Raw genomic sequence first — 23,099 nt, forward strand, 5'->3', positions numbered from 1 at the left:
CCGCCCTTCTTAGAGTGGTAGCTGGATATCGTACGATATCCTACGAAGCATTGTGTCCTGGCAGAGACGCCGCCAATAGAGCTGTTACTTAAAAACCGAAGTCTTCGAGCAGCAAGGGTGTCCAGACCAGAGGCTGAGGCCATAGTAAGGAACGATTGGCAAACCGAGTGGACACGTACCCAGAAGGGAATATGGACTAAACGATTAATACCTAATCTGGCTGACTGGTTAGGCAGGAGCAAAGGAAGTTTAGGGTATCACATGACACAAATTATGTCTTGTCATGGGTCGTTTGGCAGATATTTAAACAAGATCGGGAAGAGACCAACAGCTCATTGCATGTATTGCGAAGATGAAGATGACACTGAGCATAGTTTTCTTTTGTAGCAGATGGGTACAACAGAGGCGGATGATAACAGTTAACAACTTAAAACCACATAATTCATTGACTGGCTATTAAAGGATAGGAATAACTGGGACCGGTTTGCCAACTTTGTTTATTACGTCATCCAAACCAAGGAAGCTGATGAGCAACGTCTAGGATACTAAATAGTAGACAGGGAGGGTAGGACAGTCCCACCCCGGAGGGCCTGCATGCTCAGGTAGGTGGGTTCTGGTGAAGGGATGGGAACTCCTGGGGAGAATAGGACTGGGAATAAGAAAAGACCGAGTCCCGGCTGGGGTGTTGGCTCTTGGGGGTGCTTCGGTGCTTTCCGGGGCTGGCACTACCGGTTTGAGGCAGGCATTAAGACCGAGACCCGGTTCCTTGCGGGGGGCGGGGGACGGCATAGCCAGACCTTGTCTCTCCCGCGGGTAATTAGAGGCAGGCAAGAAAAAAAAAAGTAAAGATCCAGAACCGGGGGGCCGACCTGCCGTGCCGGGTGTAAAACTGGTGAGCGGAGAGGCCACCTTAGAGTCAAAAGGACACGTGCCTGGACTGAGTATACTTGAGTGGATGTCCGGCCCAGGGACGTAGGGGAAAAAAAATAATAAAAAAATAAAAGTAACGGTCGCCATCTTGTTGGATTGTGATTGGTCGCTGTGTTTTCGCGCCGGCCTATTACCTTATCTTGATTGGATCGTTCTACTGTTTACTTTTGCTCTGATTGGGTGTTTGTTTATTCGTTGTAAACAACTACTATATTATTTTGTTGGTTATATTTCGTTATAATTTCTTTTTTAATGTAATTAGTGTGTGTTATATCAGGAAAAGAGAAGCGGGGTAAGCCTAGGCGAGGCAAACAGTCCATTCCTGTCGATGAGGTATTAATGAGGTGCGAATTTATGATTCGTCCTCAGGAGAGTAGGAACCGAATACTGAAGTGTCTGGTGTTTCGACTCGAGCGGTTGAACTTATTGGTGAATTTCGTAAGATTCTTGGGTGTTAAAAGAGTTTTGCTCCACTTTTGCGTGAATGTAATGAACGGTATGATACGCTCAAGCAATTTTTTGACAGTCCTAAACGTGGAACATTGGGTTCACGAAAATTAGTTGAGTGATTTTAAATCCTTTTTCGTGGCCCTACTTGAGGGGTATGGAGCCTTAGCTTTAAGGCCTGCTGAAGTAGAGGTCATAGTAAAGAAAAAAAATTTAGTTCCCGTTGTTTTGCCTTTTTGAATAAGCTTTATGCTGAGGTATTGCGAGAAATGCGGGAGGCCAATTTCAACTGAAAGCAACCGGAGGTAGTTTTTGTAGATTTTAAAGCGGGGATTTCTGGTAAGTCAGGCAAGGGGGTGGACGAATTTCAGGTCGTCGTTCGAGAAAAGAGATTAAGCCTGAAAATTCGAAACATTCGTGAAACTAAAAAGAGGTTAGTCGACGTAGCAAAAGATAAACAGACAATTAGTCATTTCAGATTCCCACAAAGTCGGGAAAACCGACGTGATAGTCGACCCCACACGGAAGAGGGTCATCTAGGTTCATCTTTTATAACATAAACAGGCGTTTATCTGAGGATGAGTGGATGACTGATATGAACAAAATTTTCAGATAGCAGAAATAGTCTTTTAAATCCAACTCTCGATTACTATTTAAAACGGGTAGGCGTGAGACCGAACGTTACCAAGGCGTGTTCGAGGTAAGTCCTGAACTCTAGAAACGCTTTGTCGCTGAAGGTAGGCTGTTTGTAGACTTCTCTTATTGCAAGGAGAAGATCTAACTATTTAGATGTCTAACGTTGCTTTAAATACTGCTAATGTGGACACAGGGTGAAGTTCTGTAAGCAACTGGCGGCAGAGTGCACGCATAGCGGTGAGGAGGGACACAATCTTGATGAGTATCCCAAAACATTAGAGGGTCCTACTTGTGTGAACTGTAAGCGCGCAAATAAGGACTCTAAGCACTCTGTGAGTAGTAAGGATTGTAGTGCTTATCGGAGGGTTGTCGTATGTATATGAATTCTTTGGCTTTGCATGGTTAAATTCTGTCAGTTAAATGCACACACATGCTTTTTACGTTGTACAGATAAAGCTAGATGATGTTGCTCTTCGTATGGGTCTGGATATTGTTCTTTTTCAGCATCCATATTTTGTGTCTGGTGCTCTGCCAGGGTTTTTCTCATTATTGGAACGATTCTACTGTAGTTCTGCCAGTTATCCGCTGTTGTTTGCAGAAAGGAGATAGATTGTGTCTTCTTCCGACAGCTCTCAAATAATCATCACGTTGTTGTTCGCGTAGATGTTCAGAACTTTATATATTTTCAGTACAGGGATCCTGCTGTTCGTCATCTTGTCTGGGATAACATTCTCAGATTCTCTTGTGATAGTCCAATCCTTATTGGAGCGGATGTTAACGCTACGACGCTTTTGTGACATATTGGATTCACTGATAAAGGTGGTGAATTGGGTTAGAGCTTTTTAGCCCAGCATGATTTACAAGTATTTAATATGCCTGGATAGTTGCCTACCTAAGCTGGATTGGTAGATGGGTGTCGGTTGTTTGGCGGAACGAACATCGATGTCACCACTGATAGGTTTTTCCTGTCAATGATAGTGATTGAAAGATGGTTGATGATTGATTGCTTAAATGATCATCGATTGGTTATTTATGTGATTGTTGGTAGCTTGAGTGATTGTTACCGATGTAAGGTTTTGGTTCAGCAGGGTCGTTCTCTGCACAGGTATGAGGACTGGAGGAGGTTTTTTGATTTCTTGTCTGCCAAATTTCATATCCATGACGAACTCTTGCTGGTTGAAGGATGCTTGCGGAGGGAGGTTGAGCTCAGAACCACTCGTGCGTGCAGATATTGGAGCTGTGGGGTTATTAACACAAGATGACGTTCAACCAGGATAAGATCACTATGATGCTCCTCAAGGGCCGTTTGGTTGTAAATCGACAAGCCTGCGTTTCGAAGGCAGGCCAACGTATTAAATATGTTCAGGGTCAGAAGTACCTCGGGGTGTTTCTGGATGAAGTTTAAGTTCTGGATGAAATGAAGCAGTTCAAGAAGCAACATTCCTCTCCAAGCTCTTGTCATGACTATCATACTGTTCTGAAAGTACCATAACGCTCTTACAACTGTTTTTCCTCCACAACTATTTGTATTTTGAATTATTGAATAACCTTCATAGATTAATTTTACCCCGTTTTTTATTTGAATTTGTAACCGGAATGATTCTAATTTGTTGTTTATGTGTGATTAAAAATTACCGACTATTAGTTTTACCTTGTATTAATTCTAAATTAGTTTTGCTTATTTAACAAATTCAAAAATATTGGTACCAGAACGTAACGGAAAGCAAGAATGATGGGAGTTTCAGTATTTCTCCCTACAGATCGCAGAGCCTGGACAATGTCCCTTGCTGCTGTATCTTTCTATTATCGAACGGATTTCATCGGTTATTTAGTGGCGGTTATAAATTTTAAGTCTTATTTATGGCGTGATTCCCCTTCAGTCCGTCCGCTGAAGTCCTTTCGGTACCAGCACCTATGGGCTAGCAGGAGGGCCCCTAACGGGACCCTAGTTATTTGAAGGGAGAAATGCGCCTTGTTCTCCGGAGGGAGTCGCATATGCTGACTAAATGAAATTGTGGTCTCTTCGTGGGACGGTGTGGGGTGTTGTCTAGCTTTTTATAGTTTTAACACAATTTAATTGCGAAAACGGTCACTTTCGCGGCCGGAATTTTCGCGTGGTTTCCATTTATATGTTACGCGATATAGAGGCTCCTAAGCCTGGTTTGTCAGTTTTTGACTCTCGTACCGCCTTTTCACGGTGGTTCGTTTAATACGGCATGAGGCCGTTTTCTTATACCCTGTGGAGTACGGTCCTCTCGGCAGATGTCCCGGAGATGGCCGTGTTCGGACACGGCCTCTCTCCCGAACAGTGTGCGTGCTGCGCCCTCCCCCCACCTTGGATAGGATGTGTAATCCCGCATCGTAGCGGAGAGTGACGTTTCTGACGAACCACGGTGCTCCAAATATCGTCCGCAACGCTATGTTTTGAAATACCGGTAACGCGAGTATATAAAACAAGATAAATTTTATATTTATTCAAATTTGAACTTCGATCCAGAAAAATTACAATACATTTTTAATAATTTGATCGGTGATATGTTAATACCAAATTAAATAATCGGCGAGTTTTCATTTGTTTTTTTTTTTTTTTTATATGGTATTCAGTTTTTATTTCTATTAAACTATTTCTTAATATACATGATTAATATAATTCTACTTCGAAAAATTATTTTGAGATCAATTTCATAAATAGCTTTCTTCATATTGATGAATTAATTCACCATAAAACCTTACAAGGAAGCTTGTACAAGGGAATATAAGTATGGAAATTTTTTACCGCTTGAAAAATGCCATGCCTGATCGGGATACTAACCCGGGACCTCCTGAAAGACCGAGACCCTACCACTCCGCCACGGAGATCGGCGGAGTGGTAGCTTTGAGTGTAATAACAGATGACAAATAAAATTATTAAAAATATACCGCATTTTTCTAGATCGAGGTTCAAATCTAAATAAATATATAATTTATCTTGCTTATTTATTTTTAATTCATTATACGTTTATATTTTTATTTTATGTAACATGTTATTAATTAACTACTAGTCTTCTATTAAAATATGTATTTCAAATAGATTAAACGTTTTTATAAAATATTAAATAGTTATTTTTATTAATACAAACAAAATAGCCACTAGCTATAATTTATATTTATATTTGCAGGATTTGTTATCCTGCAACATGAATTTTTATTTAATAAAAAATAATCTATAATGATTTTATTGTATATTTTCATATATAATGAACTTGTTGAAATATAATTCTGGTAAATAATACTAATTTCTTTTTGTAAAATTTTAAAATATACAAAGGTGTGGGTTATCGTTATTGTTAAGTTTAATCCATATTTATAAGCTGATTAACCTGTATGAAAAATTGTAATTTTTAAACGAATAACGCTCTTTATATAAACGTTTGTTATTTTATAAGCGGATTTTCAAAAATGTTGAAAATCGCTACTGCATCTAGTCATGTTTACATTAATATGTATGTATAAGATTTTTTTTTGTCTCTCTATCGGACCCAAATCTTACTGAATCGCGTCGCACATACAGTAAAAGTAGCTGTGTTGGTTGAATTGCTGCGTTGTACAACGTCGCACCCCTTAAAAAATCTAAATTAAAAAAAAAAATGCGAAAATGGCTTTTAAATATTTATTTGAAGAGTATTTTCAAGCCCCAATCTAGTGAATATCTATCTCGTTTAGTATAGTTGGAAATTGGGAAAATTTGCAATCGTTGTTAACATTTTTTTTTTTACCTTTCTTCACCTCTTTCGATTTCGTTGTTTAATAAATGAAATCGGTCCGGTAGGTGTTATGTAAGCCGGCCTCTGTGGCGCGAGTGGTAGCTTCTCGGCCTTTCACCCAGAGGTCCCGGGTTCGAATGTCAGGAATGGCATTTTCGCACACGCTACAAATCATTCATCTCATCTTCTGAAGTAATGCTTAACTGTGGACTCGGAGGTTAAAAAAAAAAAAAAGATGTTATGTAACAATTTTCCTATTTTTTGTTTATTATATTGAACGGTTAAACAGTGTTTATTATTTGTTATTGTATATCTATTGTTTATTATGTATATTTAACATGTATTTATTTTTAAACAAAATTTTAAATTAATTACAGATTTTAATAATGAAATGCAGTGTATTTCCTTTTTTTTATATCAGTATCAATTTTTTAAAAACAGTTTTATTTATTTTACAAAAACTTTTTTTTTGAGCGGAAAAAATGATATTTGCGAGACTCTTACCGTACGGTTTATAATTTTATTGTAATTTTTTTAGATAACATGTAGTACCCTTAATTCATTAAAAATCTTAACCGAAGTTGAATGAATATAATTTGAGAATGTACGAGATGTGTGTATTCACCGTAAAATATTCAGCACTCTATTTTTTATTGATATGTCATCAAGCAAGATTTATCCAATGCGAAAAATCAACATCCGGTTGAATGTAAATAAATAGTTTGTGTGACATATCGGATACTTAAGAAGCAAATGCAAACCTGCAGAATTTCTTTTGGCGGGGCATCCTTCATCCACAAGGTACATTTGCTTGTGATAACCGGTTTGACGAATGTTCACATCCATTCGGTATTTTCAAGTGAATGAGATGTAAATAAGGATAAAATTTCATTTCTCTTTTCTTTACTTTAATGTCTTGCCTTCTTACCTTAAATTTTAAAAAAATTGATATAGAAAAAAAAATATTTGCTTAAAAACATTTCCAACTCATGTAAAAATAAGCCAAAAAAAATTTGCTTAAAACAATTTGGTTCCAATCTAAAAAATCTTATCTGGACACCACTTTACTTTGTTGTACGCATATCAAATTACGTATCCAATTTTTTTTATATAAAAAGTACATAAAATAAATTTCATTAACATCTTCTGATGTTTTTTCATATTTTTCTTATTTTTTTATTATTATTGTTGAATTATTATTTATCGTAAAACTTTTTTTTACAATTACAAAGAAAGTAGATGACATCTGATTCAAACAGATTTGCTTTTCCTTTATAGATCCAAATATTTTATTAATAAAAATTTCATTTGCCTATAACTCTTGAACCAATGAAAATAAGTACCACTTAGGATATATCGCTGAAAAGCTCTCAATGAGGGCTTATTGCTACAGTTGAGAAAAAGTCCAAAATCTCTTTGGAGTTTGGGTTTTTTTGGACGCTTTTGATTCAGTCGATTGCAATAAAAAGGAAAGGTGCACACCTAGATGTTACAACAGTCCTAAAACCAAAATTTTAACATCCTACGGCTAATCGTTTTTCAGTTATGCGAAATACATAGGCCTCACGCCGAAACTAGTCAAAATGGATTCAGGGATGATCAAAATGGATATTTCCGTTGAAATCTGAAAACCGACATTTTTCACGATTACAATACTTCCTTGTACGAAGTAAAGGAATTATTAACTGTAGCAATGCTTAAACGTAAAAGATTTCAGTTTTGGTGATAAATTGCCAAATTGTTGAATATTTCACATGGTATACTGGGTAAATTCTATTTAGAATAAGTGCAAGAGTAAAAATAAATAGAAAATAGAAAATTCAAGTTGGATTATCAAAATTTTATAATTATTTTACACTTGCAATTATACTACTTCAAATATTTACCCTCTTGAGTTTCTTTATACCACATGAAATATTCATCAATTTGCAAATTTTTCACTAAAAAACAAAATCCATTTGTTTTAGTATCGCTAGAGTTAGTAATTTTAATTTTATATTTTTTTTATGGAGCAAAATTGTTTTTTTAGCAATTCTTTTTCAACTTATTACGGAATATAAAAACCAACGATGCTTAAACGTTGTGTGACTTCGATTTGCTAGTATAACTATTACTACAAAAAACAATCATGAAAACACAATAATAATAATAAAATTAATATCAACTTACCGCAGTATATGCAGCGCTTGCGTAGCTTCCTTTTCTTAAAGATCTCCAACAACAGCAGGACTGCATTATAGCCATTTTTTTTTCAATTTAATTATGTCACAATTCACCAGTCCAATTTTGAGAACTGCTTACTACTGTTAATAATAATAGTAATAATAATAAAAATAGCAATAATAATGCTTGTCCAGTTATTCGTCGTTCAACCGTATCAAACCCGTTCATACTGAGCGTAAAATGTACTTGTCATTTGCATAGATTGCAGCTAATCCTTTTTTTTGTTTTTTTAATTTTAATATTCACTGTTCTGTCCGTTTCATCTGCCTCTTTCTATCCAATGACACTTGCAATCATACTGGTATTTTTTATGATTCATGAAATTCATTTTGGTTTTTTTCTTTTTTTTCTTTTTTTTCTTCTTTTTTCATTTATTCTTTTTTAGACAGTTTTTATTAAAATTTAATTTAATTTAGAGTATTTCACTTGTGTACATATATTTTTATAAACAGGTAATTTCTGAAAAAGAAAAAAAGGAAAAATGTTACATACTGTTATTATCACTCGTTTTATCCCATCAATATCTCTCTCTCTTTCTCTCTCGCTCTCTCTCTCTCTCTCTCTCTCCAAATATATATTATATATATATACACACACACATACATGTAATATATCTAGAAGATAAAAAAATAACATTAATTAAAAATGCAAAGGATGCTACACCATTAAATTTTAACTGTATTTTTTTTTGTTACGTTTGTAGCAAAAATCTTAGAAATTTATTGGAACTTTCATTATAACGTACTTTTATATATATATATATATATATATATATATATATATATATATATATATATGTGTGTGTGTGTGTGTGTGTGTGTGTGTGTGTGTGTGTATGTGTGTTATAAAAGTTTATATATATATATATATATATTTACAGAGTGTCCCATATAAAACGCAACCCAACCTTATATTGGTAGGTATTGAAATAATAAAAAGGCATGTGTAAATGTAATTTTTATTATTACCATCCATTACCTTACATTTAGAGTAAATGTTGGAAGTGGCCGCCATCTTCTTCAATACAAGCATCAATTCTTTTTACAGCGTTTCTTGCAACTTTTTTCAAAGTTTGTAGCTGGATATTTAATACAGCTTTTTCAATATTGACTTTCAATTGTTCAAGTGTTCGTGGTTTGTTGCTGTAGGCTTTTTCTTTGAGGTAATCCCGTAGAAAAAAATCCGCCGCAGTCAAATCTGGAGATCTTAGTGGCCACAAGCCTCGACCGATAACACGATTACCAAAGAATTCCTCGACGAAATCAGAAGTTGAACCTGCGTAGTGCGATGTCGCACCGTCATGTTGTTGCCAGCAGTGTCTGTCTTCCTCTTCCAAGAGTGCGATGAACTGAACTAAGATATCTTGATATCGTTCTGAATTAATGGTGTACTCGAAAAAAATAGGACCGATTATTTTCTTTCGCGATATCGCGCACCACACGCCCAACTTCTGCGGGTGTAATAGTTTTTCGTGATAAACGTGGGGATTTTCAGCGCTCCAAAATCTACTCTTTTGGCTGTTTACGTAGCCATCCAAATGAAACCGTGCTTCATCTGTGAAAAATAACGAATCCATAACATTAATTCCCTCACGCAGAAATCGACGGAACCGTTTGCAATATTGTAGCCGTTTTTCTTTGTCTGGCTCAAGAAGTCGATGAACCGTTTGAATGCGATAAGGTCGTAATTGCAATTGTTTGGTCGCCCGATGAACAGTTGATTTAGACAAATTAATTTCAGCAGACAAACGTCTGATCGATTTATTTGGCGAGGCGAGTAATCGGTCTTTGATTTCAGTGACTATCTATATTCAACACTGACGCAGATCTTTTGTGTTCCTTGTTATTAACAGAACCAGTCTCTCTAAAGTTTTCAACTAACCTTAATACTGATGTATTGTTAGGAGCTGGTTTATCTGGGTACTTATGGCGAAACAAATTTTGCACTGCAACCACTGATTTCGTACTGAAGTACGAGTAGACAATGAAAACACGTTCATCTAGCGAAAACACCATCTTGTCTCTAGCAATACACTAAACGTTATGATAGCATTGTTGTTACTATCGGTAGTGTTCTGCTGCGTCGCCGCGATGTTCAGATGTTGGACGAGTCCATTTCAGTAACGAGTAGGGGAGTAATCTTGATTTTTGAAATTTCATGGATGAGTGATTGATGGGTTGCGTTTTATATGGGACACCCTGTATATATATATATATATATACATGTATACAAAATAAAACTGATCTGATGTTGACACCATATGACTTCCTTGTACGCCTATTAAATTACATATACACATTTTTTTTTAAAATGAAAGTACGTAAAATTTTATTTCATTAATAACTTCTGATTTTTTTTTCATATATATTTTTTTGTTATTATTGAATTATTATTTACTATAAAAGGTTTTTTACAATCTGGTTAATAATTATTAATAAATCAACATATTTAAATTAAAATTAAAAAAAAGAAATGAAGTCGGATTCGAACCGATTTGCCTTCCTCCTGTAAGATCTAAATATTTCATTAATTCAAATGTTATTTGGCTGTAACTGTGGAACCATTGAAAATAAATACCACTTATGATATATCGTTAAAAAGCTCTCAATAAGGGCTTATTACTGCAGTTAAGAAAAAGTTCGAAATCCAAACGTTTTGGATTTTGAGTTTTTTGGGACACTTTTGGTTCGGTCGATTCCAATCAAAAGGGGAGGTACACAACTAGATATTACAACATTCCTAAATTTCAAATTTCAGTATTCTACGGCTAATCGTTTTTGAGTTTAGAAACGTACGTACGTATAGATGTCACGCCGAAACTGGTCAAAATGGATACAGGGGCATAGTCAAAATGGATATTTCCGTTGAAATCTGAAAACCGAATTTTTTTGCGATCACAATGTTTCCTTTACTTCGTACAAGGACATAAAAGCATTCCTAGTATACTTCATCGTCAGTTAAAATATATGATACTTAAGAAATAATTAAAAATGTCTATTCTTTTTAATATATCTCATTACTTATTGAAAATTATTTTAATTATAAATATAATTTAGTAATTACTTGATTATAATTTTGTAAATTATTTTAGTTACTTCTAAAAACAAATTACATTATCTTATATTTTTTTTATATTAATGAGTTGGCAATAACAGCTGATCAACAATTAAGAAAATTGCATAATAAATTATTTTTGATATATATTTTATTAATGTAATATCAATAAAAATTAAAATGTTTTATTGCCGATCTCCGTGATGGGAGTAGTAGGTGTCTCTAGTTTTGATTAGGATATTCTCTGGATTAGAGTCCTGGTCAATAAAGGTACTGGTGATTTTTTAAATTCTACAAAATATTCATTATCATCAACGACAGATTTATACGAGTTAAGAATTTTCTCCTGAAATAGAATTGGTACTTTTTCGTTTCTCCCTTCCTCCCCAAAAGTTTGCAAATTTTTTCACCTAGAAATAACTCAAAGTAGGAGGAAATACTGATATTAACAATAACCAAGTTGGAGAAATAACCCCCTATATAACCATTTATATTACATTATTATAACAATTTATATTTATTTATTTTATAAATGTAATCTAACCAAACTTGACTTACGCTCGCTAACCTCGACTAATTAGCATCTCGATTCCCCCCCGAGGGGAGAAGATCCCACCTCGTAGCGTGTCCGGTCGCTACACCACCCCCTCCGTTCCTAGCCAGTAGTGGCTTTAACAGAGGACATCTTTTCGCCCTCAAACTGATTGCGCACCACAGCTTTCAGTCCAGGCCCCGCAGAGATGCCACCGATGCAGATGCCCCGAGGGACATCTACATCGGTAAAAATTTACCCCGAGATAGATTTACGTGTTTATGCCTTCAGAAAGAAGACAACGGACACCTGCAGCTACCTTCTCGACTAATTAGCAGTAAAGTTTTGAATATTTAAATAATAAACTCAGTAATTATTACAATTATTTATTATTTAAATAATCAAAAAATTAGTCGAGGTTAGCCAGCAAAGCGAACGTAGGTTAAATTCGGTTAGGTTATATTTTTAATTTATTTCTACAATTATAAATAATAATTCTTTTATTTTTAATAGGTTAAGAGAAAGTTTAATATGACGCAGTATGAAACACCATGTTAGTATGTTATTGAATTGTGTTGAGTTACTTCTCCAACCTGACTATTGTTAATATCAATATTTTCTGCTATTTTGTGTTATTTCCAGGTGAAAAACTTGCAAACTTTGAAGGGGGAGAAACGAAAAAGTACCATAGAATCTATGGTACCCGCAACATCTATTCAATGCTGCTGGATTGTAGATATTTGATTACGTTAAAAAAAAAAGTTATTCTGTCCTATTTTGAAATCAGTAATTACATTTTTTCTTCTTGAACGAAGTAAAGGAGGTACTGTGATCGCGAAAATTTTGGTGCTGTCTTGCTCTGTGGGGACGATAAAAAGTGATCTTAACATAAAAATTAATTAATTTAGAAAAATCGTTCAAAAATATTTAAAAATAAAGTATCTACTATAATGTTTATGATTGCAATTAAAAAAATTGCTTCTTATTTTGAGTCTTGGTATATTTTAAGAGACATAACTACCTAAATTTTAATTACCCTTAGTGACAAAGAAATAAAAGAAGTTTAATAATAAAAACTAAAAGAGAATAAAAGAAATATAAAAATATCTGATGTGAGCACTACATGACTTCCTTAGACGCTTATTAAATCTTATTTACATATTTTTTTTAAATGATAAGTACATAACATTTTATTCCATTAAAAACTACTAATATTTTTTCGTTTTTTTTTGTTATTGAATTATTACTCATCGTAAAAACTTTATAAAATGAGAAGTTAATAAATAACTAATAATAAATCAATATATTTAAATTAAAAAAAAAAGTTAAAAAAAAAGAAGATGAAGACTGATTCGAACCGATGTGTCTTCCCCTAAGATCCTAATTTTTCATTAATTAAAATTATATTTGGCTATAACTCTGGAACCAATGAAAATAAGTACCACTTCAGATATATCGTTGAAAAGCTTTTAATCAGGGCTTATTACTGCAGTTAAGAATAAGTCCAAAATCCAAATTTTTGGGGATTATAATCCAAATTTTATGCGAGATATATACGTACATACGTGTACGTATGTACGTCACGCCGGAACTAGTCAAAATGCATTCAGGGATGGTCAAAATGGATATTTCCGTTGAAATAAGAAAACCGAAATTTTTCGCGATCACAATACTTCCTTTACTTCTTACAAAAAAATAAAAAGATTATTTATTCATAAAAAAAATAACAATGCCTGTCATTATCTTTATTAAAACAGTACTTTTTATAAATAATTTTATTTATTACTTATCGATTCACTTATTTGATCTAGAAAGATTTATTTAAAACAAAATAACGAAGTTATTTTCTATTCAAAAGTTAAACTAACTCTGTAATTTGTTTTTAAATAATCCTAAATAAAAAAATATTTTCACATAATTGCTACATTATTAATTTTTTACAAGTATACATATATTTACAAAATTTTTTAGTTACTAAATAGTTACTGAATTTAATGGATTATTTAAATAGAATTTTTTAATTAAAATTATTTAAGTTTCTTTTTTTATAGTCTTTAGCATTTATTTATTTTATTTTTTGTACTTTCCTGGTTATTATAGAAAATATTAGACGGTAAATCCTTCTATAGTGTAAAAAATTACTCATTGATATGTACATGTATTTGATTTCTCAGGGGACATGAGAGATTGAGATCCGAGAAAAACCTTTGAAAAGAAAAAACTATTTGTTTGTGTGTGTGTGTGTGTGTGTGTGTGTGTGTGTGTGTGTATAATATATCTGTGTGTGTGTGTGTCTCTCTCTCTCTCTCTCTCTCTCTCACACGTGTGTGTGTGTGTGTGTGTGTGTGTGTGTGTGTGTGTGTGTGTGTGTGTGTGTGTGTGCGTGTGTGTATGAGCGCGCTTGCATGTATTGGTTTATATTTATTTTAATAACTGAAAAATAGATTGATATAAAACTGGGCAGGCAGGATGATTTTTATGCCTAGTGTACAGATTCTATTCGATTATACTTTTTTTTTTTGTAATTCATTAAGAGGATAGAGAGATGTGGAGGTCCGAAAGGCAATTTTTTGTTATCTTTTTTTTACCTTCTTTAAACTAGTAATATTTGCAACTTTTATCCCCCCCAAAAAAAACAACCTTATTCAAAAATTATTTGAAATGTACAATTAAATAAATGTTGGTAAACTTACTTCATTCTATAGTGATTTAATATTTAATTATGTATATGATATAGAATACGTTTTACGTACGCTTAAGTCTAAGAGATATTTCAAGAGGAATGGGGAGGGTAACTAAATTAAGTTCATATTTCATAATATCTCCTACCTGCGTTAATGTAAACTAGTGGTTCCCAGTTTGTGCTCCTTGGAGCCCTAAGGTTTCGAGTGCACTTTCCAGGGGCTCTCCGGTCATTCCATGAGAATAAAATAAATAAAAATTGAACGAAATTAAAAAATAAAAAAGAAAAGATAGGATCATAATAACAAAATTATAAACGGAGCTAAGTATTGCATGATTTTTCTGCCATTAAAAATAAAAAGAGAAAACAAGACCCAAAAAGAAAACATAGAATATATATATTTTAGAGGTAAGGAATAAATTTTAATAAGAATATTTCTAAAAATATTTATGTATAGGTTAAGCTTAACAAATGTCCCTTTGTAAAGTTTTTTTCTAAATCTTAATACACCTTCAATACAAGCTAAAATAAGAAGAAGAAAATTTTCGAAATACTTTTCTACATTTTAGGTCCGGGCTCTATAATCTAAAAAAATTGTATACGTACATTTATCGATAGCTCTATATATGAAGTATAATTTTTTTTTGAAAATTATGAAACTTGAATGGAGATAAAGCAAAAGAATAAATAATATTTAGTTGAATTTTAAGAGGTGGGGATTGATTTTTTATATATGCATTGTAGATAAAAAATTCGCCTTAATAATAAATTTAAATTATCATTTATTTTTAAAAAATAAATGTATTTTTTTTTTATACAAAATTAAATGTAATAAATCTTTTTGTATGTGTATGAGGTACAAATAAATGTGTTTGCACGAAGACATATATACACATTCGTTTTTTTTTATCTAGAACTAGTTGGACTCTAAAACGTAAAAATCTGCAAAAAACCGATACCCCATTTTTGACATGATCATCATCCTTTCTCCTTTAATATTCTAGCTACATTCTATTCTAGCATTCTAGCTACATTCGCCGAGAACTAAAAATTACAATCCGAACATTTTGTCGAAGTTTTGACAATATTATGTGAATTGGTGGTATTAAGAATAAATTGCAATATTATATTGAATTTCAAAAGTTTTTAAATAACTTAATTGAGTGAACATGTGCAATTGTTTAAATATCTGTTTATATACCCTTGCTAATCTATCTCCTCTTCACCAACCCCGACAATAACACTATTCCTAAATTAGATTATCTTGTAAGATAACAGGATATGACTAAGGCGTTCAACCACAGAAATTAATTGTAAAAAGGGCTCCACGAGTAAAAATAAAATTGGGAATCGCTGATGTAAACACTTGTAATTTGGTGGATCGTTCTTGTATATGGGATATGATGCCGCCGGCGCTGTAGGGAGATAAAAAGATTAGATTATCGTTTTTCCTTATTTATTGCCTTTATGATTAAGTAATATTTGTGAAAAAAATTTTTTAGTAAACCCTCCTCTTCATCCACGTATTTCAGATATAAAATTTTCAATCGGAGCCGATCCTGACTAATTCTATTGCATTTTTAACCCCCACCGTAGCGAAGCGAAAAAAAGGGGGTTATATGTTTCACCACTACGGTATATTCACAATTTTCTCGGTATTTCTTACAGCTATCGACTTGGTTCTTTCTTAGAATTATTTTCCATGTTTCCCTGAAAGGTTTGAGCTATAAATGTCATAAATTTAAAACATTTAAAATTTTATTATTCTTTTTTAATTTTTTACTTCATTTTTTTTTAACGTCAAGGATTTAAAAAACAATTGTACTAGTTATAGTTAATTATTAGTGTAAAATATTATTTATTGGTGTTTAAGCGTTAATTTTATTTATATTTAAAAAGAAGTGGACAGAGTAACAAATATCAGTTGCTTACATCTCCGAACTTCGTTTAACATAAAAATTTTAAATTTAGTGACGTGTTTGTTTTTTCTTTTGTTTTGTTTTTAGTACAAGACACAGATGCTGAAAAATAAGTTTGATGGGCTAGAGAGATTTCCTCACAAAGTTGGAAAATTTATGTATTTCTTTGCCGCTTTTACTTTCCCGGTTGATACAGCTAGTGTAGCTATACTAAACGTAAAGTATAGTAATCGATTTCAAAAAATGATTAAAAAATCACTCATTTTTATAATAGTGCTCAAGGGGACAGTTTAAAAACAAAATATTTTTTTCACGAAAAAAGATCCTAACTTTGATTCAATAAAAACAAAATTTTAATGTTATCCCTAACCCCAAAATAACCGTTTTAATTAGCAAATTTTTATTGTGTATGATGGATTTTTGAAGTTTAATAACTCCGGACTCAGTGAAACAATTTTCAAAATATGTTTTCATACAAAAGTTGAAACCCTTTTTTATCAGAGTCAAAAATTGTGCATATTTTTTTAATATTCATCCCACCTCCAAAAAATAATTTGAAATTATATTTCTTTTTTACCTATTTCTTGCTTCAGAAAAGAGTTTGTAGGCGATTTATACGTGAATATTTTCTACATCAATTTGACTTAAAATGAATGTGAAAATCATTTCCCCATTTCATTCCCATAGACTATGGCAACGAAAAACCTTTTTTGAATTTTTTAAGTCTGAAAATTCAATGAATAAATGCCCATTGCATCATTTAAAATATGAAGGTATTGATATTTCAGTATGCCCAAATTACTAATAGTTTGAAAAAAAACTGGAAAAAAATGTTCACTCCTTCCTAAAAAAAAACACATTTCAATTTATTAAAAATTATGTTATATCTTTTATTTTTTAAACATTTTTGAAGGGTTTTTTTAAATTTAGTATTGCCACTTTAGGGCTACTTTTTTAACCTTAATTTTACCCAATTATTCTCCCTGAATTAGAGTCCCAAAAATCAAAATATTTTTTTTTATACCAATTTTATTTATTTATCGAATTTACAACATTATTTCTTATTTATATTATATACGTCTTTATGGCAGCGTAATAAAAAAGCTTGCGGAGCATGGGAACTTGAGGTGAATATTGTAAAAACAAAATATTATAATTAGTTGGAGCTACAGGACAGGATATTATTACAAATAAAATAAAAATAAAATTATTTGGCGAGTTAAATATCTGGCTAATAATCTAACATCAGATAGAAGGGCAGATATTAATATTTTGGAAAAGTTGGTAAAAGTAGAATGATTAACAAGCATTTAAATCCTATTTTATGGATATCAAATTCAATGGATCAAATGGGTATCATATAATGTAAAAAAGAGAATTTTCAGCTCTTTCGTTGAAAGTTGGTGGAACTTACGGGTCTACAGTATGGACTCTCAAAGTAAATTTACCCCTATTGTGATGAGTTTTTAGAGAAGTTGTCAGTTGATTGTAGTTGACCAAGTAAGATATTACGCTGTTCAACAAAAAATCACTTTTAGTGTATAAAGTGAAAGAAAGATAACTGCTGTGTCATCTGTGACGTATGGACGAGAGCAGGATACCTCAGAAAATTTGGTCCTGGATTCCTGCGAAGTAGAAAGATGAGTGGGCTAAGGAAGGGCTGGATAAGTGATGTGAGCGTTGTAGAGAAGCGAGGACTGTGAGATGAAAAATGTACTACTTTTCACCTCGCGAGTGACTCTATCGGTCATACGCGGCATAGCGTATACACCAAAGACGTTTTTGGCTACGGTAAACGGCAATATTACAAACCGGTAAAGAAGATAGATGTTTATTTAAGAACTGTATTGAAATATTTCATTTTTTAATTTACAAAATTTATCTTATTTTTGGGGAATTTTAGAGATATTTATTTGATTTTTCCTTAAACAGTATTTAAAGTATTTGTTTTAATTTTTAGTATACCGTTATTCAGTTATTTTTTTTAAACAAGTTATTTTACGAATGTTATGATTATTAAATAGTTTAATTAGATTACTTGTTTTTTTTTCTTTTATTAGCTCCGTGTAATGTTTCGTATAAAAGTTTATTAATTATATTTATACCACGTAATTCAAAAAGAACTTCACAACTTTAAAAGCATATAAAAATTTATTTAGATAAGTTACAGATTCGGTTGTGGTCTCATTTCATAGCACAATACATCAATTTTTGATCATTAGTACCAAATTCGGCCACCAGGCTGTCACAAGTGTTGTTAAAAATTGATATATTTACTGGTGCGGAACGGCCTAGCTATGTGTTTTGGTTTCATGATTTGAAGTCGGTAACTGCAGTTCAACATAATTTTCGTAGAGAATATGGTGGGGAGCCTCCTAGTAGGCGTACAATTTACTCTTGGCACCAAACGTTCGTTGAGCCGGGTTGTTCCGTTAAACATACAAAATCACCAAGACGCCCTCGCGTCCATGAAGCTGCTGTGGAACAAATCACGGAGAAAGCTTTGCACGTAGTCCGAAGAAATCAACTCGACATGTACCACGTGAGACTGACATCACAAACGACTGTTGGTACGTATTTCGTAAACGATTGCACTTTCTTTCTTTTTCCTGTTTAGCCTCCGGTAACTACCGTTTAGATAATTCTTCAGAGGATGAATGAAGATGATATGTATGAGTGTAAATGAAGTGTAGTCTTGTACATTCTCAGTTTGACCGTTCCTGAGATGTGTGGTTAATTGAAACCCAACCACCAAAGAACACCGGTATCCACGATCTAGTATTCAAATCCGTGTAAAAATTACAGGCTTTACTAGGACTTAAACGCTGGAAATCTCGGCTTCCAAATCAGCTGATTTGGGAAGACGCGTTCATCAGTAGACCAACCCGGTGGGTTAAAACGATTGTACTTGAAGCCATAAAAACTAACTGTCGTTCAACACATTACAGATTACGACAAAGTATTCGGCTGTAGTTTTGTGTGGAAATGACGGATAGAATTGAAAACCACGATACATGTTTAGGCAATATAATTTTTAGTGATGTCAACGTTTCACATCAGTGGCAAGGTGAACATCCATAACTTCCGAATATGGAGTACCGAAAACCCTCGTGGAATTTTGTAGCACATTCGTGGTAGCTCTAAGGTCAATGTTTTCTTTGCCCTAAGCAAACAAATACTGTACGGCTCGTACTTCTTCTAGGAGGCAACTGTAAATGGTATCGTTTATCTGGACATGCTTCAAAATTCTGTAATTCCTCAGTTAAACCGTGATGACCAAAATGGTAGCCATTGCTATCAGCAAGACAAAGCATCACCTCACTATCGCCTAGAAGTCCGAGATTTTCTTGATACTCACTCGATTTCCAGATCGGTGGATAGGTGATGAAGATCCAATTGCACGGTTACTTTTTTTTTTCCTCCTACATCCGGGTCGGACATCCAGTCAAGTATACACGGCCCAGGGATGTGTCCTTGTGACTCTAAGGGGGCCTCCCCACCCACCGGCTGTACGTCCGGCACGGCAGATCAGCCCCGCGGTTCCGGATCTTTTCTTATTGCTGCCGTCCCCCCACCCACACGCAGAGAACCGGGTCTCCGTCTTTACTCTACTTGCTCCCCGGGTCTCTGTCTTTACGGTTACCTTGCTCCCCATATTTGACCCAGATAGATTTTTTTCATTAAAGATCAGGTTTCTAAAGATCGCCTTTGCCTTGTTCAGCTAAGACTTCAAATTAACACCGCAGCTGCATAGATAACGCCCGAATTACTGGGTACAGTCTGGAATGAAATCGACTTCAGGTAGGATATATATCGCGTTACAAATGGAAGCCATTTGTAACGCTTCCATTTACTAGAAACTTACAGTGAATACTTACTCGGCTGTGTGAATACGTACTGTGAAAGTGAATGGTGGGTGACAAACTTTCTATGAAATGAGGCCTAAGTCGAATCTGTAAGTTATCTCAGTATCTTTTTATATACATTTTATGTTGTGAAGTCCTTTTTGAATCACTCAGTATTGTAATCCAAACAGATATTTAAATTATCTTTATTTACAAATGTTAACTTTTTCATAGAACTTTTCTTTTAAAAATGTAAATGACGGTTTTCAATGTTTAAACGAAGCAGTGTTAGATTAATGTAATATATTATTTTTCAATTTAAAACGATGAACAAATCTTTATTTATTTTTTTTTTGTTTTCTATTTGTCGTTTATCTATCTAAGAGCAATTAGAAAATTTTATGCTGCATGCTAACTGAGTATTTTATTTATTTTTTTTAAATATTCGAGGGTATTTTAATGATTAAAGAGACAAATGAGTGTAGAAAAATTATTATTTATAAGACACTAAACTAACATTACAATATAATCCCCCGTTACATTTAGACACTTATCCTATCCTATCATATGGGCTTTATTAATGACGAACTAGGTACCACTGTTAACACTACTCGTATTTAGGATGACCCAACAGAAAACAAATCTGATTTCGCGAGATCAGAACTGTAAGGTAGATTGGCAACACCTCCCATCTGACTTTTGAATAACTTCCCGTTTCTTTTGAGCAGTATGGGGAGCAGGCGTTAATGTGCAAAAGAATTACGCCTTTTGGAGAAGAACTGAACGTTTCCATCAAATTTAAATATCTTCAAATTTCAATTTATTTTTTAACTTGTCAGTAGTTCTCGCTGTTGATTGTACGTTAATCTTGCAAATAATTACAATAAATTTTGAGCCCTTATAATTTCAAAACACCGTTAGCAATACTTTACTGGCGCGTAAATTTATTGAATTCCCGTTGGGCAAACTCGGATGTTTCCAATAGGTAATCTGTTATTTGGATTCCAGTTCAAAATTAAAAATCCGTGTTTTATCCGACATAATTCATAATAATGTGTAGTAGATAAATCACATTAATCTAAAAATGCATTAATTTCCGCTAAAAACAGTTAGTTAAGTTCCGTAGAAACTTGAATAAGGCTACCTTTCTGATTCTGAGTCGACTGTTTTGGAACCTACCTTGTACACCTTTTTCAGTAATTAAGCTTATCATGGATAATGGACTGAACAGTATCACTAGTGGTACACACAGTGTGCGGCTCGCGTATAGGCACTGTGGAACTGCAGCACCCCTATTTCCACTTGATATTATTGATAACATTTAATATAATGAGTACTTTTTTCTTTAATTCTTTCTATATACTTGTACAATATATAATCCTTAAGCTTAATATCAGTAGTCATCCCCCAGTTTATGAAAAAGATACAAAAATCCTTGTATGGAACTGTGCGCTTCACAGTTCCAGAGGCCTGGTGTTTGACTGTTGAGCGCATGCGCATGCGCAAGGCTAAACACAAGCAGGCTGCGAGGGAGAGAGATAAATGTCGCTTCCGCAGTGCCGATCCCTGGCGACCTGGTAGAAGGTAATTTTTTTTACTCTGAGTGTGGTGTCCTTAAAAACCGTGTACCATATTCTTTTGAATGTGATAAAGTGTAGAATTAGATTATTATCCCGCTTCTAGCTATTCTATGCGATTCATTTTTTTTCAGTTCTTTTGTTTTATAGAAAACTTTAACCATGGTCTTGAAAAGGCCCAGGAAATATTTTCTGTAACAGCACTCCAACTAATTTTAGCTGCGTTACTGCAGTACTTGTACTTCAAATTTCTTCAATTTCTCAGCATTTTATGCCTCAGTCCTTACAAATAAGGTAATTAATGTGATTTTTCAAACCGTCAGTGAAACCTTCCACCGGTCTTCCGTTATGATGAAATTTGGTGAAATTCTTTCTACCCGATTTAAACTGTTCGATCCACTTATAGAAATTTTTATCTTTTACATTCTGTTGGCCGAGTGAATTTCAGCCGGTTTAACAAAGTCATGTACTGCAGTAACAACAATTTAAAATAAACAAAAGTCATTAGATTAATATGTACATAAATAATTTCCGGCAACATAATAAATAATCTTTTCATTCTGGGTGGCTTTGAAATGTGAAGAGTGAAATAGTTTCCATTCTTTTTTTTGTTTTTTTTACTTCTCGAATATGTTATTGCCTATAATATGCCCCAAGTCTACCGAAATGTTGGTGATTTTTCGCCGTACAGAAGACATATTTATTTATTTTATTCACCACAAGAACTGGTTATATTGTTAAACATAATTACTCTCGGAGAAAGCGATTATATTACTGGTGCTTCTTGTATCCCAGATGATCTGCATGTTTTACAGCCGTAAGAAAGACAGAATTAATATTTTACAGTTATCGTTTGTGAAATAGCGCATTATATTAATTGATTAGGAGAGGTATAAGAGTTACATATCCAAGTAAAAATTGTATAAGGATGACGTTTATATAGAAACTGTTTTAATTATGCTCGATATAGTATTATTATTCTGAAGTTTATTGTGTAAAGAGATAAAATTTTACCGTTATAAGACGTCATTGATATCACGTTAATTTAATTAATTGCTTATTTTCTCGTGAGAACAGAAAGAACAACATCGGTTTAATTAAAAACAAACAATAAGAATAATGTCATCTTAATATTCTGTGCATAAAAATGTTTGTCTTTCCTGTTAAACTTTGGAACTTATAAAAAATAAAATCAATTTTTTTTTTTTAGTTATTAGTTTTTTTATTTACGCATGTAATATCCAATTCAATTACAAGTTTATAAGCTATATTCATTTAATCATTAATCAGAAATGTCGGCGCTTAACAAAGAAAGAAACCTTATAGTATGAACAGTGAATTTTCATTTAATTAAAATGTACTATGAACTGATGAATACACCCCTTACTGTATGCGTTTAATCTACTACAGCTCAGTTATAATGTAATAGCAATACTGTAATTTTTTAATCTACCAGAAAAGTACATATATATTTAATTATTCATTGTGCGTATGCATGTACTGTTATTGT

At 33.2% G+C, this 23,099-nt stretch overlaps 1 protein-coding gene across 1 annotated transcript in view; it reads right to left on the reverse strand.

Annotated features, from left to right (window-relative positions):
• The window catches only part of LOC142328905 (uncharacterized), a 376,489-nt gene that overhangs the window by 293,921 nt on the left and 59,469 nt on the right, over positions 1-23,099 (reverse strand). Inside the window, exon 2 of the mRNA XM_075373045.1 lies at positions 7,926-8,438. Coding sequence (XP_075229160.1) covers positions 7,926-8,000 — 75 coding nt within the window. The 5' untranslated portion in view covers positions 8,001-8,438. The remainder of the gene's footprint in view (positions 1-7,925; positions 8,439-23,099) is intronic.

This window comes from Lycorma delicatula, chromosome 8 (assembly GCF_047948215.1).
Source record: "Lycorma delicatula isolate Av1 chromosome 8, ASM4794821v1, whole genome shotgun sequence".
In the NCBI taxonomy this organism is placed as follows: domain Eukaryota; kingdom Metazoa; phylum Arthropoda; class Insecta; order Hemiptera; family Fulgoridae; genus Lycorma; species Lycorma delicatula.